The sequence below is a fragment of the Manihot esculenta genome, chromosome 9 (assembly GCF_001659605.2).
Source record: "Manihot esculenta cultivar AM560-2 chromosome 9, M.esculenta_v8, whole genome shotgun sequence".
Classification (NCBI taxonomy): domain Eukaryota; kingdom Viridiplantae; phylum Streptophyta; class Magnoliopsida; order Malpighiales; family Euphorbiaceae; genus Manihot; species Manihot esculenta.
This window is the reverse complement of record NC_035169.2, coordinates 8,882,864-8,908,916: the sequence shown is the minus strand read 5'-3', so window position 1 is coordinate 8,908,916 and position 26,053 is coordinate 8,882,864. Positions and strand designations below refer to the sequence as shown.

Genomic DNA, 26,053 nt, shown 5'->3' with positions numbered 1-26,053 from the left:
CCAATCAACTTAAAACACCCTTCTCGAATGTGGTCATCCATGTTGCAGAAGGTGCAATGATTCTTCTTGACCTCAGACCTTCTTGGTCTGGACAGATTCTGAGCTTGATTCTTATTTAATAGGGCAAGAGATTCTGAGTTATCATTCATTGCCCCCAGAATCTACCTTTAAGACTCAAATTTTACAACCATTGAGTAAGCCTTGTTCCTATTGATAAAGGTTCATCCCTAATACCTAGTCTCTCACAGATCCGAAGGCCTCATTCAGACCCATCAAGAATTGCATGAGCCTATTCCTGTTGGATATTTTTGCTATGGCCCTAAAGGCTCCACAAGTACATGTTGCAAGAGGTTCTACTGACCCAAGCTCATCCCACAATCTCTTTGGCTTAGTGAAGTAGACAGACACAAACTGATTTTCTTGAGAGATAAGAGATATTTTCCTGTGCAACTCATAAATCATAGGTCCGTTGCACTCTCCAAACCTCTCGCAAATCTCTTGCCAGAAATCTCTAGTAGAGGCAGTATATATGAAGCCATCAACTAACTCCTTAGAGATGGAGTTGAGAATCCAAGATGTGACCATGAAGTCACATATTCTTCTCCACTATTCATATCCCTCAGTGTCTTTACTAGGTGCCGAAGTTGTGCCTTCGACAAATCCCAATTTCATCTTGGCACTTAGAGCTATTCTAACAGCCCTACTCCAAGATTTGAAATTAGGTCCTACAAGAGGTGCAGAGACCAAGCTCATACTTGGATGGTAGATACTTGAAGACTCAAGGGGTCTCCTATTCCTATATTAGCGATCTACGACTTTTCTGGTGCTCCGGTTGCCTTCTGTTCCTTACTGCTGCTCCCTCGCTCCGCCATGACCAGATCTTTTAAAAGGACCAAGGATCTCTCGCATGCAACCAGCGATGCACCGCCGTGAGCTAGGGTTCTCGCTCTGATACCATGTATAAAAGACAAGAGAGAGAGAAAAACTCAAGAGCTTTTATTTCAAACAGAAAAAAATGACGTTGCACAGCGTTCTGGAAGAATTTCACTTCCTCTTATACCAAACAATATCACATGCACAACACATGCTCAAAGAGTTCAGCTCATACAAGTAAAACAACACAGTTTAAATGTTAATTATAAACCAAAAATAGTAAATAATAAAAATGATGTAGTAGCTTTAACAATGATTATATTTAAAATATATTTAATTATTTATATGTATATAATATAATTAAAGATTATATAATTAATAAATAGTTGAAATTTTCATTATATACCTGTGTTAATATCTAATTTTAAAACTTAAATGTTAATTTATTAAGTATGATGTTTTATGAAGAATTGTTTTTTAAAAACTGAGAAAGAAATTAAAACAGTACCAAATCATAATAAATACGAACTAAAATAATAAAAAATTAAATTAAAATTATAATAAAATTTCAATTCGATTTAAATTTTTATATAATTTCTGGGAATCGCAGCTCCAGTGAATATGGAACTAGAAAAGAGTCAAATGAGGCAACTGTATTCTAATTCTAATTAGAAGTCAGAATCATTTATATTTCAAAATTTCCCTACTCGATTTGACTAGTTAAATAATCAATAACTTCAATTTTAAGTTAAGGAAAACGTATACAACACATTAATTTAGAAACTTACGTGTCAAATATATTTTTAAACTTTGAACAGCATTATTTATTACTTGAACATTTTCGAGTGAGATTAAAAAATAGAATTAATTGTAAAAATATATATACTTATTTATTTACTTTCATGTATAATTAATAATTTCAAAATTAATATTTAGATAAATATGTATTTTATTTAATTTCACTCAAATCAAAAAATAGATACAAGTCTCGCTTTCAAATATGAAAAATTATATTATTGACAGTGAATATCACATAATATATTATAGTAATATTTTTAATTATTTATATTATGATATAAAAATAAAAATAATTTAATTAATTCGGCTTCAAATATTTAGTCAAGGGTCTACCCATTTCACTCGACTGCCTTCACCCCAAGAGTCAATGATGCCGATTGTCCTGTTAGGCGACTTCTCTCTTGCGAGTCTGTCTCCCCCCACCATTGAAAAAGATTTGGTACTATCACTAGCATCGAATTTACTTGATAAATATGAGATGGAACTTATTTTAAATCAAAGTCCCATTATTTTCTTTTGAAATAAAAATTGAGAGAAAGATATGGTTGGAGATTAGCTTAGCTTGAATATGTCATTAAATACGATTGTTACATATTTCCTCATAATTATTTAAATGCATCTATATTTTAATAAAAAAAATTAGGATAATAGAGGATTCTATATTTCCATAATTTAATTACAAATTTGAAAATTCTATACATGTATATGGAATATCATATATAACAACTCCAATTTCACTTGCTCAATAATTGATAATGATTTACCTAATCCAATAAAATATCCAATGACCTAAGTCAAAATATCAATAAACTTTAATTTATTAATTTTACAATCATTTTTAAAGCTGAGAGAATTTTAAATTTTTTTAATTTAATTCAAAATTTGATAATTTTATATATGTATATGACCCATCATATATAAAAACTCCAGTTTTACTTGGTCAATAATTGGTAACAATTTAGCTAATATAATTAAAGATCTAATAATCCAAGGCAAAACTGAAAGGTTTAATTTTGAGTTTTAACAACGTCAATTGAAAAAATAAATAAATAAAATGCAATGTCTATCCTTGTCCGTGACTCCAACACATGGAATATTCACCACAGGCTTTGGTTTTCAGAAATCACAGAACTAATAATCTAATTGGATTTTTTTTTTTTTTTTTTTATAATATGGTTTTATAATATCATCTGTGCAACTGACTGTGCCTCCAACATGACCAATTTCCCTATATTTTATGTAATACAAAACCCAACCTTCCACTTTCCCTTTCTTTTTCAGCTTTAATTAAGTTTTTGTAATGAAGCTATATGTATATAATAAATGCTTTTAAAATGTAAACATTTTTATTTATTAATCAATCATCTTATGATAAAGTTTTTAATTTTTTTCTTTAAATATTAATAAATAAACTTCTAATGATGTTTAATTTGGTTGAGATGTAATCTTGACCTCTTACCTAACCAATTAAGCCTTTATATTTAAATGATTTCCGTGCAATAGCCAGTTTGATATGGTAGGTATTTTAGCATTTACTGGTAGGAGGCGGAATCTTTACAATACCAATTAGCTAGGTATGACCAAAGAACCATTGGAATATATAAAATGAATATATTTTGATATGCAATTGGCAAGCAATGATAAGAATATGAATATGGACTCAGATTTGAATTCTTTTAAGTAAAATTCAAATTTAAATTCTATAAATAAATAGATTTACTTGTGGTTTGATCGATCCATATATGTAGGGCTGAGCAATTCTCGGTCTAAATCAAAAAACCGAACCGAACCGATTAAATTCGATTTATCGGTTCGGTTAGTCGGAAAGATCGGTTTGGTTCGGTTAGTAGATTTAAAATTATTCGGTTTTCGGTTCAGTTCGGTTTAAACATGTTAAATAACCGATCAAACCGAAAAACCGAACCCAACCCAACCCAACCCAACCCAACCCAGCAAGCCAGCACCCCAACCCCCTCCATACCTTTCGCCGAACCCCTCCATCCCATTTTCCACATTCTCCAAACTCCAATCTCCCGATTCCCCCACCCCTATTCTCCCGAAAGATGAGGACGACGAAGACTACGAAGACGATGATGACTGATGAGGGGGGCGAGGACGATGAAGACTGATGGGAGCGGGTATTAAGCGGAAACAACCCAGATCCGAAACACATATCAAGGGAAACTAAAAACATAAATATTAACTGACCTCTTGAAGCGCAGAATCGCTCACCGGTCTTTGTTCCTAAGATCTTGGAGTCACCCACGATCTTCTGCAGTAACCCTAGCTATCTCTCTAGAAAGTTTTTCTGAGTGGGCAGAAAAGAATAACGCCAGCGTCTTTTCAACTTAGGGTTTTTCTTATTTATATTCTTCAAAACGTATTTTCCATAGGAAAATAACATTTAATATAAATAAATAAATAATAAATTATTTTATTAAAATAATTATCAATTACTTAAATAAAATAATCCATTTATTATTTAAATAAAAACCCTATTATTCCAAACAACTAGGGTACTACAGGGACCGCAGGAATAAAATAAATTAGGCCACTAATTACAATAAGAACCTATGTAGGACCAACATATTCTTATTATAATTAATCAAGAATCATACCACTAAAAATTCATGATTGAACTCCTTATTTATTTTACAATTCCACAACATAATAATATTATGTTCTCCATGTTAAGATTACTGATGCTGTTATTTAAATAACTCACTGACAATTTATTTAAATAACAATACAACTTTAAGATTGTCGCTCAACTTATTTCATGTGTCGGATTCAAAATCCACCTGCAGGGTTTACACAATGAAACCTTATAAGCATACTTAAAGTGCATCATCAATCTCTAAATCGAGACATGGATTCCATCATTAATTAATATTTCACAAACACAAATTATCTTTGCCCAATCCACCGAGAATATTATTCCAATAATGAAACTCACCCTTTAATGAATCAAAGCACAAGATAACAAATGCTTGCTCATATTAAATTAAATCAAGATTAAGAACATAAACTATATTTCTAATGTCCTAGAGAATATGTTTAATAGCCAGTATAAACATTCATTCTCTATTTGGTCCAATTAGATACATACAAAATGTACTAATCACAATTATTGATCATATGCTGAAAACCAATTTATTTAATGCAAAAATCTAATTAAATACATAGATATAATTGTCAATAGAAAAACATAAAAAACTATACTATTACATTTGCATGGTTAATAGTATATCTCTATCAATCTCCCACTTAGACTCATAACCATGCATCAATTATTCTAACTCCCATTCCTTCTACATGACTGTCAAAAGTCTTTGCTGGTAAGCTCTTTGTAAAAGGATCAGCCAAGTTGTTTTCCGATGCGATCTTTGTCACTACCACATCACCCCTTTGAACTATGTCACGTATCAAATGATACTTTCGCTCAATGTGTTTTGCCCTTTTATGGCTCCGTGGTTCTTTCGAGTTTGCAACTGCCCCGCTATTATCACAATAAAGTGTAATAGGCGATTGCACTGAAGAAACCACACCTAGATCCATAAGGAAGTTTCTAAGCCATACAGCCTCCTTAGCAGCCTCAGAGGCTGCTACATACTCAGCTTCCATGGTGGAATCAGCAACACAAGTTTGCTTAATACTCCTCCAAATTATGGCTCCACCTCCTAAGACAAAAACATTTCCTGAGGTAGACTTTCGAGAGTCCCTATCAGACTGAAAATCTGAATCTGTATATCCAATGGGTATAAGATCCTCTGACTGAAAGACTAACATATAATCCCTAGTTCTTTTTAAGTACTTGATTATATGTTTGACTGCAGTCCAATGTTCTCGCCCAGGATTAGACTGAAATCTGCTAACCATGCCAACTGCAAAACAGATATCAGGTCTAGTACACAGCATTGCATACATGAGGCTTCCAACTGCTGAAGCATAAGGAACTGCCTTCATGTTCTCTATCTCATCAGGTGTCTTAGGACACTGATCCTTAGATAGAGTGATTCCATGTCTGAAGGGAAGAAATCCCTTCTTGGAATCTTGCATGCTGAAACGAGCAAGAATAGTATCAATATAAAGTGCTTGAGATAAACCAATCATTCTTTTCTTGCGATCTCGCATGAGCTTGATCCCAAGAATATGAGCAGCTTCTCCCAAATCCTTCATATCAAAACGCTGGGATAACCAATCTTTGACAGAAGTCAACATACCAACACAATTCCCTATAAGCAGAATATCATCCACATATAGTACCAGAAAAACAACTTTATTACCATTCCATTTCTTATACACACAAGACTCATCATGACACTGATCGAAACCAAAAGTTTTGATCGACTGGTCAAAACAAGTGTTCCATGACCTAGATGCTTGTTTAAGCCCATATATGGACTTATTCAATTTGCATAGCAAATTTTCTTGTCCACTTGTTATGAAACCCTCTGGTTGCTTCATATAGATGCATTCATCAAGACTCCCATTTAGGAAAGCTGTCTTGACATCCATTTGCCAAATCTCATAATCAAAATGAGCAGCAATGGATAGAAGAGTTCTAATAGACTTTAGCATGACAACTGGCGAAAAAGTTTCCTCATAATCGATCCCTTCTTTTTGAGTAAACCCTTTTGCAACAAGCCTTGCCTTATAAGTTTGCACTTTACCGTCTATACCCCTCTTTTTCTTATAGATCCACTTGCATCCAATGGGTTTAACCCCTTTGGGTGGTTCTACAAGTTCCCAGACTTGATTAGAGTACATAGACTCCATCTCAGATTTCATAGCTACAAGCCACTTATCAGCATCTTTATCTTGTAGTGCTTCATCGTAACATGCTGGTTCGATATTCACTTCTTCAGGGATTCTGTCAAATGCTTCTCCCAAAAGTGTATATCGAATCGGCGGTCGTCTAATTCTCCCACTACGACGAAGTACTACATTTTGTGCAATCTCACCTTGATCTTGCTGTGGCTGTAAGGCCAGCAAGTCAATGACTGGTGGTACTACATCCTGGTCATGTTCTAGAGTGTCAACATGTCCTTCATCACCCACAGGCAATGAAATGTCAATAGCTCCAACATGTTCTTGCTCATGTAAAGTTGGATCAACATCTGCAATTTCAGTTCCAACATAACTCCCACTACTTTCGGGCTGTAGTGAAATGTTGGGTGCTGAATGTTCATGCAGAGGTCGATCTACTGGTCCACTAACATGTCTCCCACTACGTTGAGGTAATGGAATGTCAGCTCCGACCATGGATGGATCAGGTTGGTTTTTAAATGGAAAAGTTCTAGTTGGTATATTCTCTCCTCTCAATTCATACAAGGCTAACTGACTTTTGGGAATATGGTTTCTAATATAGTCTTCCTCAAGATAATGTGCATTAGTGCTAACAATGACCTTTTTATCTTGAGAACTATAAAATAGACCACCTTTCGTTCCTCTAGGATATCCAATAAAGAAGCATAAGTCTGTTTTTGAATCCAATTTATCTGCTTTCCCTTTCAGCACATGGGCTGGGCAACCCCACATCCGAACATGTCTTAGACTAGGCTTTCGCCCAGTCCACAGTTCTGTAGGAGTTTTAGGTACTGACTTAGATGGAACCAAATTCAAAATATATGCTGCTGTTTCTATTGCATATCCCCAAAACGAAATAGGCAAATCTGAATAACTCATCATTGATCTAACCATTTCCATAAGTGTCCTATTTCTCCTTTCTGCTACACCATTCTGTTGTGGCATACCAGGTGCAGACAACTGTGAGGTAATTCCTTGTTCTGTTAAATAAGCAATGAATTCCCTAGAGAGGTATTCGCCACCACGGTCAGACCGCAATGACTTGATATATTTTCCATGTTGTTTCTCCGTTACTGCCTTGAATTCTTTGAATTTCTCAAAGCATTCAGACTTACGGCGCAACAGGTAAATATACCCATATCTTGAGTAATCATCTGTGAAAGTCACAAAATACTCAAAACCACCCCTAGCTTGGACACTCATTGGACCACACAAATCAGAATGAATCAATTCAAGCACATCACTAGTTCTATTACCCTTTATAGAAAAAGGCCTCTTAGTCATTTTACCTTCTAAACAAGATTCACAGGTTGGTAGTGCCTCTACTTTCAATGAACTCAATGGTCCATCCTTGACCAACCTAGAAATCCTATCTAAATTAATATGACCAAGCCTTAAATGCCACAAATAGGTATGACTAAAATCAATAGGACGTTTTCTTTTCAATGAAACAATGACATCAAAGTTATTAATTTCAGAATTAGGAATTTGCAGTTTAGGTGAAACTTTGAGAATAAAAAGATCATCAATCATTGAGCCAGAACATATCATTTGTTTTCGAAATTTAATAACGACTGAATCATCATAAAATTCATTGAAACAAACCGAATATCCATTCTTGCTCAAACTAGAAACAGAAATCAAATTCCTTCTAATAGAAGGTACATATAAAACATCCTTCAAAACCAATGTTCTTTTATTCTCAAAATTCAAAGAAACATTTCCTATAGCTAGAACTGCAACTTCTGTGCCATCTCCCAGAAAAATGCTTACATCTCCTTCACTTAGCTGACGAGTTACCTGAAACCCCTGCAATGAATTGCAGACATGATTAGTGGCTCCAGAATCTACACACCATTGGAGTGTAGTCAACACCGCTAAACAAGTTTCAACTATCAGCATATAGAAAAAAGATATACCTTGCTTCTTCTTGGCTAACCAAGTTGGACATTGTGCCTTCCAGTGACCAGGTTGCTTGCAGTGAAAACACTTGCCCTTAGGCTTTTTCACAGCACCATTTGCATTGGGCTTAGCCTTGTGAACATTTTTCTTCTTCTTACCCTTTTTCTGGGCAGAAGAAGAACCTCGCTCAGCATTAAGCACAACAGGTTGAGCTCCTTGCTTAATGATAGTCTCAGCAGCTACCAGCTCATTCAGCAATTTAGACAGAGTAAAATCCATCTTATTCATGTTATAGTTCAGACGAAACTGCTGAAAACTGGCGGGCAGTGTGTTCAAGACCATTTCTATCTGTGTAGTCTGGTCAACCACAGCACCTAGAACCTCCATGTCATTCAGAAGACTCATCATCTTCAAGACATGAGTTCTAACAGGGGTTCCCTCTTCCATTTTGGAAGTAAGAATCTCCCTCAGTGCATTTTGCTTGGCCGCACTAGTTTGGTCTCCAAACATCTCCTTGAGATTTGCTAGCATATCATAAGCTGTGTCCATCTTCTGATGCTGATGCTGCAAAACATTTGACATAGAAGCCAAAATGTAACATCGCGCCATCTCATCAGCTTTAACCCATTTCTGGTAAGCCTTGGTGTCCTCCTCAGAGGCACCCTCACCGGGTTTTTCAGGACACTCTTCATTTAGCACAAACTTGTACTCCTCAGCAGTAAGTAAAATGTCCAAATTTCTTTTCCAGTCAACATAGTTTGAACCCTCAAGTTTGTTTTGGGTAAGGATGTTGGCAAGGGGACTGAATGATGCCATTTCTATTGTAAGATTATGCATTAAACAACAAAAAAAAAAAACAGCATATCAATAATAAAAAAAAATGAATTTAAACCAAAAATTGCACATTGACAACAATGATATCAAAATTCACATATGCATATCTAAACATTCATGAATAGTAACCTCGATGGGAGAATTCAACCAAACACATGTTATGCATATTATAATAAGATAAGACCAGCACATACTACTCGATGGGAGATAACATGCTTCTTAAATAAAAATTAATATGTGGGAAAAAATTATATCTAATTCATGTCCCCAATTAATTTATTCAGATGGAGAATTAAATTAATATAGACAAATTAGACTAGCTCAGTTATTATATTAAAACATGACATCTTCCGATGGGGAAGAAATGCAAATAATCACAACTAAAAAGTAATAATTAACACCCACAAATTAATTTTAATATAATTAAAACTTTAATTAAAAAAAAATTTAATTAAAATTCATTATAAAGTAAATTTTGCAAAAATAATAAAAATAATGGGACCATTTTGCAAATAAAATTACACATTTTGGACTTCAAAGTGAATAAAAATATATATGGGTCTTTTAAAAAATTTATAAAAATAAGAGCACCAAAACAGAAATTCGGCAGGCAGCAGCTTCTTCTTCACGAAGAAACCCTAGCCGCCGCCGCCACTTCCCTTCAAACTCCATGGCCGCCGTCTGAAGAGCTTCAACCGCGCCGGACCAGGACTCAAGCGGCTTTGCGACCACCGCCCATCCACTCCAGCACCTAGAAGCTCGCCAGCGATCCAAGCCAGAAAACCGATTGGTATTCTTTGCTGCCGTTTTCAAGTTCCGGACGTCAAACCAGTCTACCGGCGACGAGCTAGCGAAGGTTTGAGGCCTTACGCACCGCCTGCCGACGACGAGACTCCGGTTTCACGCCAACTCACCTTCTGTTTTCCTTTTTTTTTTATTTAATATTTAATCACAACAATTCGTTTTTCCAGATTTTTAATCAAAAACGATTTAAATTAAAACCAGTATATAAAACAACAACAATCATGTTTCAATCGCCAGAAAACATCAAACGAACAACATGATATTAATGGCAAAATGAATTTAGCCACCCTGTATGGTTTCGAAAGGCTCTGATACCAATTGATGGGAGCGGGTATTAAGCGGAAACAACCCAGATCCGAAACACATATCAAGGGAAACTAAAAACATAAATATTAACTGACCTCTTGAAGCGCAGAATCGCTCACCGGTCTTTGTTCCTAAGATCTTGGAGTCACCCACGATCTTCTGCAGTAACCCTAGCTATCTCTCTAGAAAGTTTTTCTGAGTGGGCAGAAAAGAATAACGCCAGCGTCTTTTCAACTTAGGGTTTTTCTTATTTATATTCTTCAAAACGTATTTTCCATAGGAAAATAACATTTAATATAAATAAATAAATAATAAATTATTTTATTAAAATAATTATCAATTACTTAAATAAAATAATCCATTTATTATTTAAATAAAAACTCTATTATTCCAAACAACTAGGGTACTACAGGGACCGCAGGAATAAAATAAATTAGGCCACTAATTACAATAAGAACCTATGTAGGACCAACATATTCTTATTATAATTAATCAAGAATCATACCACTAAAAATTCATGATTGAACTCCTTATTTATTTTACAATTCCACAACATAATAATATTATGTTCTCCATGTTAAGATTACTGATGCTGTTATTTAAATAACTCACTGACAATTTATTTAAATAACAATACAACTTTAAGATTGTCGCTCAACTTATTTCATGTGTCGGATTCAAAATCCACCTGCAGGGTTTACACAATGAAACCTTATAAGCATACTTAAAGTGCATCATCAATCTCTAAATCGAGACATGGATTCCATCATTAATTAATATTTCACAAACACAAATTATCTTTGCCCAATCCACCGAGAATATTATTCCAATAATGAAACTCACCCTTTAATGAATCAAAGCACAAGATAACAAATGCTTGCTCATATTAAATTAAATCAAGATTAAGAACATAAACTATATTTCTAATGTCCTAGAGAATATGTTTAATAGCCAGTATAAACATTCATTCTCTATTTGGTCCAATTAGATACATACAAAATGTACTAATCACAATTATTGATCATATGCTGAAAACCAATTTATTTAATGCAAAAATCTAATTAAATACATAGATATAATTGTCAATAGAAAAACATAAAAAACTATACTATTACATTTGCATGGTTAATAGTATATCTCTATCAAAGACGACGAGGTTCAGGTCTTACAATCCTCCAGAGGGCCACCGGTTCAGTCGGCGGACGACGACGAGGATGACGATGAAGATGACGATGGTGAAGGCGGAGACGACGATGACGATGGTGAAGGCGGAGATGACGATGACGATGACGACGACGACGAGGAGGAAAACGATGACGAGGATGAAGACGGTGAAGAAGAGGTAATATATGTCCAAATTTATATAATTTTCTGCATATACTTCATTTCTCTCATCTGGGACTGGGTTGCGTTCTCTGTTGGTGCCGGAGATATGGGTCCCACTTCATCGTCCGGTGTCAGTAACATGCAAGATCTCAGATGTTATAGCGCCTCCTATGCATCCTCCGTCTACCCAACACAATCCCAAGCCCAAACCCAGGTCGGCAACAATGATGTTCGGTTCAAAAAGGGCAAGTCTGCAAGTGGGTCTGTTTCTAAGAGCTGGAGTTTCAATGATCCGGAGCTGCAACGAAAGAAGCGAGTCGCTAGCTATAAGGTTTACAGTGTAGAAGGGAAAGTTAAAGGCTCTTTCAGAAAGAGTTTCAGGTGGCTCAAGGACAGGTGAACACTTCTCTCATCTGGGACTGGGTTGCGAGGAGTTTCTCTCATCTGCGACTTCTGGCCATGGTTTTTAATAGAATATTTATTAAATTATTTTGTTGAAATTAGAAATAAAAAATTTAAAAAAAAAATACAGATTTCGGTTTGAATCGAACCGAACCGATTTTTATCGGTTCGATTCGGTTCGGTTATACCTTCATAATCGGTTTTTTCAGTTTTATAAATTTTAACAAATCGGTTTTCGGTTCGGTTCGGAACCGAACCGACCGATTGCACAATCCTACATATATATTAGTAATTTTAATTTTTAAAGAAAGATACTTCTGATTAGGAAACAAATTAAAATTATTAATATTATTAATTATATGTCAATTGCATAATTAATTAATAAACCATATGCATGTGATATGTTCCCTATATATTATCCATTCTATTATCATATGAACTCAATTTCATCAAGCCAGTGAGGCTGGAAGGGAACACTTGATAGAGAATCAAATCATTAGCGTTTCAAAGTAGCATGGTGAAGCAAATATTGGTTAGGTGGCTGCAAAAATCGTACTTTCCATCCTATTTTTCAAGGGCAGTGATTTAAATTTCAAACTGAAAGATTCCGTTAGTATTTCAGTAGATAAAGGAAAGACATTACTAATCTCGAAACTCCTGGATTTTCCTGAAGGCATTCATAAATCTCGCATACAATTGATCTTGATTTCTTAAAATTCAACTGATTCTTGTTGATTGGTTCTGCTTTACGACTCTGCTTAGTTTTCACTAATTTGAAGAAGATGTGCAGGGACACAATTTTTGGAGTATAGATTATAAAGAAACTTCAAAAATTATAGTTCATTAATATTGCTTTTTACTATTAAAATCAAATATTTATATTTGCATAGTGGATAGTTATTGCATGTAACATCAATTTAAATAAATATTATTTAAAATGACACCAATAAGATCTGGAGATTTAAATTGGAGCATGCATGGCAGGAATACGTGCAAGAAAATCAAGGAATAAGGAATTTTGCAGAGATATTTAAAAAATTAATATTAATTATCGACATCTTTCCAACCCAGCGAATTGTTTTCAGTTGTCTTTATGAGGCAACAGGCGAGCAGGACACTTTACGTTTCATTAGGTTGATTATTACAAGAAAATTTACACTCATATGTATATTTACAAACCCTGATTCCTTTTGTTTTAAAGCAATGGGAAAAAAGTTGAAAACTCTTCATACACCAAAAAAAGAAAATTGAAAAAGGAAAACAAAATTAAAACAAGAGATAACTGTATTACCGCGCTCGGGAGAAAACCGTTATTTCGCCGTTGCCACGTCATCCCAACACACAAGCGGGCCCTCCATATTTCCAATCACGAAGTGAAGGAAATTTTCTCTTCTCTTGACTGGCCCCCACCATTGTCCCCGCCACACGAAATAGTTCGTTAACCATTCAGATCACGCCGTGTCGAGCCATGAATTCGATTTCCTACCAGAGGCAAACCGCTTCATTCCGCCCAAACCAATCGGTTCAGCACCCACCGCCCGTTCAAAGTCATCATTTCCCACGCTGTTTCTTGGCAGTGCATCTCTCTCGCTAACCGGTAGTCGTTCCCTGATATCGATCGTCTTCACCGTCGAGCTCTTTTTTAACTGAGATCCCCTTTGTGATGCATCATTTTCTCTCTTCGTCGTGCGGTTACCGCTAGCACTGAAGATGGCCAGAAAACTGGCAAACAATCCTCTTATTTGTTTGCTTTCCGCTTTTTCCTTTTTGCTATCAGTTTCATTAGATCGTTGTTTATTCCTTAATCTGCGGTTTTTATCTTTCTTTGATCTCACTCTTCCCATACATGAGACTTTGGGAGAAGACGGCTCAATCACCGATGAATCTGATTTACAAGTGGAAGCAGATCGTTTGTGAAATAGGCGCGTGTTTCTCGGTTTATCGTGGCGCCTTCCATCAACAAATCGAGACTTATGTGGCATTGGCAAACCAATAATTGAGGCTTTGGATTTTAAGTTGGAGTATCTCTGAGAATTCGACTGATTGGTGTTTGGATTAACATTAGGATTCAAGTTGGTTGAATGAGAGCTTCCTTTGGTGGAATCCTTGCGCTCAATGAAAGCATTGCGATCAAACCAATCAAGTTCGGCATCCTTGGAGAGACAGAAAGATTCAGGCGGGAAATCAGGAGGAATTTCTTGTGGATCAATCTCAGATTCTTGATGCTGGCGGAGTTGATTGTCGGTAGTGACGGTGGTGGTGGAGGTAGTTGCTACGGTCTCACAACCGATTTTGCGGTCGCAAGAGACGTCGGCGCAGGCTGAAACTAAGGTTTTGATATCCACTTGTGGCATCGTGTGCGGTATTGGAGTTTGGACTCCAAGTTCCAACTTGTTGACTCCTGCCCCGTGCCTGCGGTGGTTTTGGTTTTGGGACTACTGAGTCTCTCCTTCCTCTACTTATATGCAAAAAGAGAACGTAGCAGTGGATTTTTATTTATTGATGTGTCTATAATAAGCTTAATTTTACATATTTATATGATTTATTTCTTAATTAATTTTATTTAAAATTTTGATATATGATTACTTAATTTCGTTCTTATGTATAATAGTGAATTTATATTAAAGTATTCTCTATTTTTATTTATTTAATTTTTAAAATTATTATGAAAACAAATAAAATTATTTTTTTATTAAAAAATTATTAAATTTAAATCAAAATAATAATAATTTTGATAAAACTCATTTACAATCAATATGAAATTTGAAAGATTCTAGGGCAACAAAACTACTGTTGCTTGTTTGGCAGTTGGCAGCGAACGCCAACTTCTTTTGCTAGCATTTATTTAGTTATTAAAGTATTGATTAGAAGAAAAAAATATTATTCTCGTTTGTTTTTTCTTGTTAAGAGCTGCAGCTGTAATTGTTTTTGTAATTGCGGGGCTCATAAGTCTGCCTTGTTCGGCGCTTTAGCTACTGTTAACAGCTTTAGTTATCGATAGTTATTTTAATAACAATTAATTAAAAATTAAAATAAATAATTAATATTCTAATTAATAATATTAATAATCGATAATTATTATGAAAATAATTAGTTAAAAATTATAAAAAATAATATTTTATAATCTCTTCTTTAATTTTCTTAATATCAATGTATTAACAGTGTCAACATGTTAAATATTATTTTTAAAATTATTACTCAATAAAATTTAAATACCGATCAAAATACGAAATTTTTACTTTGAAAACTATTACCCAACAAATCCATAACCTTAACTATTCCTTTATTATAATAATGAATTGATAAATAACAACATATATTGAGTTAATATCTTCAAAAACAAATGGATGGACTTGTTCTTATGACTACCAAACTTTGTATACTCAAACTATGCCGAAAATCCAAAACTTAGCTTGAACATATTCAACAGGACTTAAACCTATATGTAAGAGATTTAATCCAATTGTCTTGATAGACTCATAAGGCAACAGATTCGGGACATTCGGAATCGTGTTTATATAGCGCCGAATGAAATTAGATAGGATGCAATATATCCATATGTACGGTTCAGCGTGATAATAATGAAAAGTACGAGAGCACGATAATAATTATATATCATTGGATAATAAAAAAATAAAAATAAAAAAACAATAAAGAAATAACTCAAACTAAACTTACTAAAATATACTTTAAATCTAACTTTTACTGGATCTCAGAATATCACGTCTCATCCTTAAAAATCTAATGGTAAATATGATTTCTATTTAAATAATATATGAACCTTTTATGTTTAAAAATTCAAGTAAATTCAAGTTTATTTAAATTGTGTAATTTTTTTTTAAATGGGAATTGGGGATTGGGAGAGTAAAATTCGAGATCTCTCAAATTTACTTAGATATATTTACCACTAAACTAGATCTGTGAGTGCTAAATTTGTAACTCATGAGTAGTTAAGTTTAAAAATTCATTTAATTATGAATAACTTATCATTCATTAATTTTTGAAACTCTAATTAAATTAATGAGAAATATAAGGTTGTAAAAGAAGATATGAGAAATATATGGTTGCTGAACTGGCTTAAATAATATAAATTATATACAAATAAAATGTTTTTATGTAAACATTATTAACCAATCATCTTACAGTAAAGTTTTTTTAATTTTAAAAATGTAATTAAGAGTTATTAATAAATAATATTCTAATTATGTTGAATTTTATTGAGATGTAATCTTGATTTCTTACCTAACCAATTAAGCTTTTATAATTCATAGTTTGGATTCAATAGCCAGTTTGAGGTGGCAGGTATTTTAGCAATTTTTAGTTAGAGAGAATCAATTAGCTAGCAATGACCAAATAGCCGTATTAGAAATACTACATATGAATCTCTTTTTTTTTTAATTAAAAATTTTAAATTTAAATTTTTAACGTAAAGTATTTTTAAAATTTAGAAAAATCGTTATCTCTTATTTTAAATTTGAATTAATTAAATTAATAAATTTTAAATATTATAAAATATATAATAAAAATATTATCTAATTAACGGTCTTAATTTTATTTTTTAAAAATATAAATCTACTTACTTCCATTTCATTGAATGATTTTTTTCTTTATTTATTTTGGAGGAGTCATCCGTTCATGTATTTTGTTTAGGGATGGCAATGGATCGGATATTTTTAGATACCCGATCCGACCGAACTCTAATAGAATGAATTTAGATAGTTATAATTGAATTTGGAATGAGTTTGAATTTTAAAAATAATACCGTTATGGATTCAGATCGAATTCAGTTTCATGTACAGGGTATCCACTATCCGAACCTATTTATATAAATAATTAATTTAATATAAAAAAGATATTTTATAATAATATTTATAAAAAATTTTTATATATTTTTATTTAAAATTTTAAATTTAAATATCCTTTAGAAATATTAAATTTTTTAACTGAAAATTATTAATGAAAAATATTTTTTATATAAATTATTAATTAAAATATATAAAATTAAGCGGGTTTGAATTTTATTCGGATAATAATAATTAAATTTAAGACGGATTCGGATAGTTTAAATTAATTTTTAATCGGATTCAGAATGGATTCAAATATTACTAATATAAATCGAATTCGAATTCGGGTAGTTCAATTTTCGCGTTCACCCTAACCATTTATATCCCTAACTTTGTTGACTAATTCTAATTGGCAATCAATGACAAGAATCTTGAATAGACTAAGATTTGAATTCAATTAAAATTTCAAATTTTAAATTTTATAAATTAATCGATTTATCATTTTTTTCTTTTTGTACGAAAGAGGGTGCAATATCAGCAAAATAAAAACCATGCATCAACCATGTCAGTTGAGATTTATTGGTGATTTTGATAGTTTCATGTTAGTTATTTTAAACAAAGAGAGCAGAGATTTAATCAATAAGCAAAGTAAAATGATTGATATTAATTATTAATTATGTGGAAATTGCATAATTAATTAACAAACCATATGCATGTGATGTGTCCTTATGTATGCATTCCATTATTATGTGAACTCAATATGTCATCAAGCTTGGGCAATGAGTAATGTCGTGGAATACCTTCATCATGCATTTACTATTTGGATTTTATGGGAAACTAACTCTCAATTTTAAAAATATATTAATTATTTTTTTATTAATTTTAATTATTAAATATTATAAAAAGATATAAAATATTTTTAATATAAAATAATTAATTAATAGATATTTTATAAGAATGAGAAATTAACTAATAATTTTTTTTTAAATTATAAAAATTAAATAATAAAATATTTGACAGTTAAAATTAAAAAAAAATTAATTAATAAATTATTTAAAATATTAAGAATATTTTAATGTATTTTTTTAAATTGAAGTACTAATTAATAAATTTTTTATTTTATGAAAATTAAATAATAAATTTTTTATAAAATAATTATAAATATAAAACTAATTAAACCCATATATTTCCATTTCAAAAAAAAAAACATATATTTATTAAGTAATAAATTTAATTTTGTTCTATTAATTAAGTTTTTATATGTTTACGTCAGAATTAAATAAATTCTCACATAATATAATGTATTATTTATATAATAAATTTTAGCTTTTATAATTTTAAAAGTTATTTATTATTTTGATAAATTTTTTTAATTTTATATTAATTAAAAAATTAAATTTTTAATATTTTAAATTAAAAGATATATTTTATTATTAAAAATAATATTATATTATACCAGTAATTATTTTATTCTTTTACTTTTATTTCTCCCATTCAAAGTATGATAATGGTGATTATTGCCCATGACGCAACATAGCTTAATTTTATACAAAAATGGCCGATTGTTTTTTTTTTTTAAATTTACTTATATATAAATATTTAATTAATAATTATTCAACCCATTTTATATGAAAATAAATTTATAATAATTACTATATTAATTAAATAATTATATATTTAATTTTAACAATATAACCGTGAAAAAAATTATCTGAAATCGGTCTATCAAATAAAATTATTTTTTAATTACAAATAAGTGATTTTTTTATTTAAAAAAATAGATGGAATTCATTTCGGTATTTATTGTTCCATCTAAAATTCCTCAGGTGAAATATGAAATTAAGCAAGAGAGTGAGGCCAATGGTAAGTAATAACTGAAATTGACGAGGGCTTTCAGACAAAACGCCAAATATATTCGAAAAATTCGACCGTTGGGGCCGTTGCGGACAGGGAAAGGGTAACGGTTTAATTAAACAGAAAATCCAATGAAAAATTATACTCTGCCCCAGTCCCCAATCGGCCACCTCCACGACTCCCTTGAAGACCACCAGTGGCAGAGGAAAAAAACAGAGCAAACCCTGCAAAACTCAGTCGATCAATGGGCTGTGTTTCTTCCAAACCCTTTAGGAAACAACTCCATCGAGATATCATCATCGACAATGACGGCGGAGCTTCTGTTAATCATGTCGTTTCTCTCACTTCCACAACCTACGGTGCTCTCAAACTTGACATCAATGAGAAACGGCAGCAACAACAAGAACATGAACAAGAACCCATCAAGGAGATAGTGGCGGAGAGTAAGAAACTTCAGCAGAGATCACCTCCTCGAGAAGAACCAGAGATTATTAATGCTTGGGAGCTCATGAAGGACCTTGAAGATGGAGGGTTACCCATTTCAAACCATCCCAAAAAAAGCCCCAAGATGAGAGCTTTGCGTCGTGAAATTGCAGATATGGATGCTAGGAGTCCTTTAAAGTTCATGAATCAGATTGGATCTCCAAGGAAAGCCAAGACATTTGGTGGGAAAGAAAATAAAGTAAAGAAAGTATCAGAGTTTAGCCCAAGAGCAGTTTTAAAAGCCAAAAATTCTTCAGGCAAATCAAGCAAGGCAATGCTAAGATTGAGTTATCCAGTGAAAAGTTCTCCAATCTGGACTAAAACAGAGAATGCTGAGAGCTTTAGTCCCTTATTTGATCCAGAGCTTGTCGAATTATACGAAAGAGAGCTATCTGAAGAGGAAGGCAAAATTAAGAAGATCATTTCAACAACACCCAGGCCTCAAAAATCAAAGAATGCACGAGAATTAGAGTCTATTCTCCATTCATTCGAACAAAAATGCCCAACAGGTGGTGAAAATGAGGTTGTGATCTACACGACTACGCTGCGAGGAATCAGAAAAACCTTCGAGGAATGTAATACAGTGAGGTCGATTATTGAGTCGTACCATATTCATATGCTTGAGAGAGATGTTTCAATGGACTCAGGCTTCAAGGAGGAGATAAGAGAGCTAATGGGTACAAAAGAAGTGAAACTTCCACTAGTTTTTGTTAAAGGGAGATTCATTGGGGGTGCTGATCAAGTGGTGAAGTTGGAGGAAGAAGGGAAATTGGAGATTTTGTTTGATGGGGTTCCGAGAGGGCTCGCCAGCGATTGCCATGGCTGTGCAGGGTTGAGGTTTATGATGTGTGTGAAGTGTAATGGAAGCTGCAAGGTGTTGGATGAGAAGCATAAGAAAATGGTAAAATGTGGTGAGTGCAATGAAAATGGGTTGAGACATTGCCCAATTTGCTGCTAATTTTCTGATTTTAACTTCTGGGATTGTATTGAGATTGTGGAATTTTTTATTGGTTTGGTTATTGTATGAAGAATGATTCTTTATATGCTTTGATTCCTCCGAGAGGAATGAACAGAAAATGATTTGTTATTTTTTTTTCCACTGTTCATTAGGGAAGTGAGAGTTCTAAAGTGGGCTTTAGGCCTCTCTCATATATTCTCTTGCCAAGATATATCAATGTAATTTATACATTTTTTTTCCAGCCATTAATTAAAAATTGTACTTCATCTCAAGGTGCAGGCCAGGTTGAGGATAATGGCAGGCCCATTTGATTTTCTTTTTCTTTTTCTTTTTTGACATTTTTTATTATAGATGTGTAGTTTGATAAATAAAAAATACTATTTTGATCCTTGATCTTTTTTTAAAATACATTAATGTACCATTTAATTTGAAATTTTGATTAATTTTTAATAAGTTGTGATATTCTATATCCAAAAAATAGGATTTCGGGTGTGGACCCCTCTAAAGAGGTTTCTTTTCTTTTATCCTTTTTTTTCTTTTATCCTTTTTTTTCTTTTGTTGCCAGTGACGTTACTCTCATTCGCAGTCTCTCTACTACAGTTTCATAATCTCTCTACTACAGTTTCATCTATCTCTGCCATTTAAATCCATACCTACGGATGTGTTAGATCCCTTTTCACGCCACACGGTCATTTAATTCTTCATGCGCATACACTGATAGAACTGCGAAATGATTATACCTGCTATTCTTCTTCCTCACTATCACCGGGCTGGGCTGGATTATTGTACCTGCTATTCTTCTTTTTCATGTCACCGGACTGGATTATTTCCTGTTGAATCTAACTCGTAGTCGATTCGACTTGCCTCGTATATTTGGGTCAAGGTTTAAAATTCTGGATGGATCAAGACTTGAAATGCTAAATAGGTCAGCTAAGGGATTTCGTGTATCTAATTTAAATTAAGGTTTAAATTGCTGAATGAATCAGTTAAGAACGTTCATGAATTTTAAGACAGCGCTATTTTTTTGAATTTGACCTTATTCAGAGTATATAACATCCGGCGATCATCAAATTGCATAGCTGATTCAACAAACATATCTTGTTTGCAAGTATTACATCTAAAATTGATCTTAAAATATATGATAAAGTTTCAATTTTATAGATTAATGATGATGAAGTTTAACTTTGGAATTTGGATTAATGATGCTAAATCTTAAAATTATTAAGATAAGTTCTATTTATTTTTAAATATTTAATTTATGATAAATCAAATTCAAATAAATATTTTTATATTTTTAAATTAATAATTAGTATTTTGATAGAATCAAAACACAACGATAATACATACACGTGCAGCTTCTATTTTTCTTACTTCTACATTGCGATGTTGATAGCGTCGGCTGCTTCTCTCGTCTCTCTCCATTTTCTTTTCTGCGTTGCAGTGAATTGAATTGCTTCGCTTCGTACTCAAAAATGTCTGGGAGGAAGAGAAGAAAGTTGAATTCGTAAGTGGTTTTCTTGCTGATGTTAACTTCTGTGTGAGGTTTTTTATTCGTAAGTGGTTTTCTTGCTGCTGTTAGGGTTTTGTGAATTTTTTTTACGGGTTTGACAGATTTTATTTTTGGATTTTAGTATGATTCGACGCATTCTTTTTGGATTTAAATTCGTAATGAAATCTGAATTATGGGAAATTAGGGTAGAAAACATTTTAATGAGTGTAATCAAATAGGTTTATGTGCGAAATGCAAGTAATGCTTTGGATTTCAATGAGGGAGTTGAAAATTAGCTGATGAATTTGGCATTTTAAACATTTGGATCCTTTGATTTTCCATGGGTTTTGCTCGAATTTGCTTTATGTGTCATATTATTGTTGTTTTGTTGTTGTTTTTGGCGATTATGAACTATTGGTTTAATGAGAGATTGAGAGTTATGAATTTCAACATGTTGGTAATCAATGATAACTGTGATTTTCTGTGTAGGGAGTGCATAAGAATTTATATCTCAACCTGTCTATGATTTTGTTTTTTTTCATAGTATATTTGCTTATTTTAACTTTAAGAGCATGGATTTGGTGATTAAAGTGGATCGCCTGGAAAGCATGCTGAGCTTGCATGACAAATCCAAATGACCAGAGTTTATAACTTCATATTGTTATGCATTTGTTTGGCAATTAATACTGTGCAAGGAATATTTATATCTGAGGTTTTTCCCATTATTGTTGGCATTGACTTTTATCATATGCTAGGTTCCAGATTTAATCTGGAAACTACTTATTTATTTATGTACGGTTGGTTTGACTTTGTTGACTATAGGTTGGCTGTGGCAGCCATGGATAGTAAAAGGGTGACAACCAAGAATATGAAAGAGAAAATGGAATCACAAACTTGGTCTGACCTCCCTACAGAACTTCTGGAACTGATCTTTTGCCATGTAACTCTAGAAGATAACATTTGTGCCTCTGTTGTTTGCAAGAGCTGGCATGCAGCTGCCATTTCTGTCAGAGTGGTAAACCAATCACCCTGGCTTATGTATTTTCCTAAAAATGGGAATTTGTATGAGTTCTATGACCCAGCACAACGCAAGACCCATTCCCTTGAGTTACCAGAATTGCATGGGTCAAGAGTTTGTTACACTAAAGATGGTTGGTTGTTGTTATACAGACCCAGAACCCATGATGTTTTCTTCTTTAATCCCTTTACTAAGGAAGTGATTGAACTGCCAAGTTTTGAATTGACTTATCAGGTAGTTGCTTTCTCTTCTCCTCCAACATCTACCAGCTGCAGTGTTTTAACAGTTAAGCACATCAGTCCCACAGTTGTTGCTATCAGCACTTGCCATCCAGGGGCGACCGAATGGGTTACTGCTAATTACCAAAATCGCTTGCCTTTTGTTAGTAGTATTTGGAACAAGGTTGTTTTCTGCAGTGGACTTTTTTACTGTCTAAGTCTCACAGGCTGGCTAGGTGTTTTCAACCCAGTGGAACTTACTTGGAATGTTCTTATCGTGCCTCCACCTAGGTGCCCTGACAATTTTTTTGCTAAAAATTGGTGGAAAGGAAAATTTATGTCTGAGCATAATGGAGACATTTTAGTTATTTATACATGTTTTAGTGAAAACCCAATTATATTTAAGTTGAATCAGTCGAATATGATGTGGGAAGAGATGAAGACCCTTGATGGTGTGACATTGTTTGCCAGTTTCTTATCATCTCATTCAGGAACTAACCTCCCTGGATTAATGAGAAACAGTATCTATTTTTCTAAAGTCCGTTTGTTTGGAAAACGTTGCATATCATACTCTCTTGATGACTCTAGATACTATCCTGGCAAGCAGTGTCATGACTGGGGAGAGCAAGCTCCTTTCGAGAGCATCTGGATTGAACCACCTCAAGGCCTCACAACCTTTATCTGACAAACACCAGAGTATGTTCAAGTGCATATGCTACTTTTATTATTTGTTTGTTTTATTTTATTTACTTTTTTGCACTGGACTGAATCCTGCTGTTGCTCACTGTATGCGCGCGGAATGATTTTGTTGTGCTTAAAGGACTTTACATAGAATACATCAAATGCTTTACCTTAAATTGTCTATCTGGTGTGAATGAAATACAAACTGTTCAAGTTTTAAACATATGCAAATTTTACGCTTTTTAGACAAAAAATAATACTTGTTTCTACAATACATATTTTTCCTAGAGATCCATATTTGTGGTGTGAGGAATTAGACTGAATTCTTATCATTCTGTAGCACTGAAAGCTTGGTGATCCCAACCTCCAGATTAGCATCTTGTTCCTCATACTATATATTAAGCGGGCAAAAAATTATTCAACCAAAAATTTTCTTGTGCTTAAAGCTCTAAACGGCTGTTTCAGTGAATCCAACATTATAAGAAGCCATTTCAGTAGGTCTAGTAATGATATTTATTTTTATTTTTCAAAGTATTGATTTAATTTTTCCACATGGTTGTCGGAGCAGGTATTGAGCACCCAATGGTTGCCTCTAACTGGAGCAAGTCATTAGTCAGGAGTATTTAAAGAAGCATTTGTGATGCAGCATGCGTACCTCAAGCCTTTAGAAAGATGATGAAATGTTCAGGGATGAAATTTATACCTTGAAGATAACAGTAATGCTGCTTAGACAAGGAGGATTTGAAATATAACATTCTTCTTGTATGATTTTTGCTATGCATTTATTTGCTCCAAATGCGTTTCAGATATAGACATAGATATATTGTCCACCGTAGATTCTCTTCCACTGTGTCTTCTGTGCTTCAGGGCAAGCGATATTAGCTTTTTAAACATTTCCATTACGTAGAAGACTGAAGATGTTTTTGCTTTTTGGTAAATTATATTATATTCTTTGAATTTTAGCATATTTAATATATTAATTTTTTTATTTTTAAAATCAAATACTTGCATCTTCAAATTTTAATTTCTTTAAAATTAAAGGTTTTTCATTAATTTTATTCATTAGTGGTACATAAAATGGTTCATTTATCCACAGTAAATTAATGATATTTTAATTCAAGTGAACCCTAGTCTCTTCTCCTGTGCTTAGTAACTAGAAGAAGAAAATTTGCCTAGGAGGTCCTTTAGCGCCACAACAGCATCATTTAAGGGGAGGTAATGGGACGCACATCAAAACTAGTCATGATGGCTTGATCGCTGCCACCTACCTCGCTCGTGTACTCTGTTGCTGTGTTGGAGCACCATCACCTCATCGGCAATTATGCTGTCACCGAAGAATTAATCCCTGGCCTCAAAGTTTTCCCGTTGGAGCTACCTGTAAAGCCTTCTTTTGTCCCTCTATTATCGAAGAATTAGAGTTGAAAAAGGTTTTTGAAGCCCAGGCTTCTCAAAGTTTTATTGCGTTTGAGGCTGGAGGCCTTCTGTGTTTCTTATGGGTCTTATTAATAATGTTCAAATTGAATGAAAATTCAAAACTTTGAGGCCAGGGATTAATTTTTCATTAATAATTTCGCTTGATTTGGTGATTGAGTAAGGCAATTTGGTGATTAAGGCAATGAAATTCAAGAGAATCATTTGATGATTTTTTTTTTTTTTGGGAAGAGCCAAGCTTATTCACCATCTCTTCCTTTCAACTGACTTAATTGCTCAACTCTTCACTCTTTTATCCAATTGTAAACCAGCAAGTGAAACCAACAAATGCTACCTTGAGCTGGCACCACAAAGCCATGGTGGTCTCTACTCTCTAGGTCACCTCTTCTTCTCCTTCTCTCATTGCTCCTCAGCTGGTTTGAATTTCTCCTTCATATATGAAGCAAAGGTTTGCTTTTAATTTATTCCAAATTTGTCTCTTTTTGCTAAAATTACCTTAAATATTATCAGCTATTTGATTGTATTGCAAATCGTATGTGGTTATAGCTTGTTCAGCTTGTGCCTTGTTTAGCTTCTCTTGTATTTGTAATATTTCTATCCTTTTACCGTTAACAAATTTCATAGATGAAAGTTTGAAACTCTAGATTTAAATATTTAATTTTAAAAATAAAATATCTGATCCATTAATTCTGTTAATATTCACGAATAAAAGTGTAAATTACATTTTTTTAATCAGTTAGATGATACGCACAAGTCCCTCTTGAAAGCATGATTTGGTTCGAATTCCTCAGGGGACTTGCCTAATCACTTTGAAAGTCTACCCAAGTTTGTTCTGTAGCAAAAGCGATCTTCTAGATTGAATACATCAGATTAGAAGTGGAAATTTGCGTAGTCGACCCTGTCATGGGATTAGATCTTTCTCTATAAACGTCACAGCTATTATCAAATATATTTATAGATCATTAGCCCTCTCAGAATTCCTCTTCAAACGGAATCAATAGGAACTGCATCTGAATTCATTGATTAAACTGCAAATGACAGACAGCCAAGACAAGGTAAGACTGAATTGGAAACCCAAATCCA

The 26,053-nt window shown here is 33.2% G+C and overlaps 4 protein-coding genes across 4 annotated transcripts; 3 read left to right on the top strand and 1 right to left on the bottom strand.

Moving 5' to 3' along the window:
* The first annotated feature begins 10,341 nt into the window (after positions 1-10,341).
* Positions 10,342-12,072, top strand: LOC122724598 (zinc finger protein 652-A-like). The gene is made up of 2 exons (XM_043960123.1): positions 10,342-10,351; positions 11,475-12,072. The coding sequence occupies exons 1-2, from the start codon at positions 10,342-10,344 to the stop codon at positions 12,050-12,052; spliced, it is 588 nt and encodes a 195-aa protein (XP_043816058.1). The 3' UTR covers positions 12,053-12,072.
* A 1,100-nt stretch (positions 12,073-13,172) lies between these two features.
* On the bottom strand, positions 13,173-14,536 carry LOC110623177. The gene has a single exon (XM_021768108.2). The coding sequence runs from the start codon at positions 14,406-14,408 to the stop codon at positions 13,506-13,508; it is 903 nt and encodes a 300-aa protein (XP_021623800.2). The 5' UTR covers positions 14,409-14,536; the 3' UTR covers positions 13,173-13,505.
* Positions 14,537-18,826: 4,290 nt separating this feature from the next.
* LOC110622576 (uncharacterized protein At3g28850) lies at positions 18,827-20,387 on the top strand. The gene has a single exon (XM_021767135.2). The coding sequence runs from the start codon at positions 18,937-18,939 to the stop codon at positions 20,131-20,133; it is 1,197 nt and encodes a 398-aa protein (XP_021622827.1). The 5' UTR covers positions 18,827-18,936; the 3' UTR covers positions 20,134-20,387.
* Positions 20,388-21,480: 1,093 nt separating this feature from the next.
* On the top strand, positions 21,481-24,504 carry LOC110623455 (F-box/kelch-repeat protein At1g57790). Its single transcript, XM_021768410.2, has 3 exons — positions 21,481-21,637; positions 22,445-23,554; positions 24,108-24,504. Exons 1-2 carry the CDS (start codon positions 21,606-21,608, stop codon positions 23,541-23,543), a joined length of 1,131 nt encoding a protein of 376 aa, XP_021624102.1. The 5' UTR covers positions 21,481-21,605; the 3' UTR covers positions 23,544-23,554; positions 24,108-24,504.
* Positions 24,505-26,053: the final 1,549 nt, after the last annotated feature.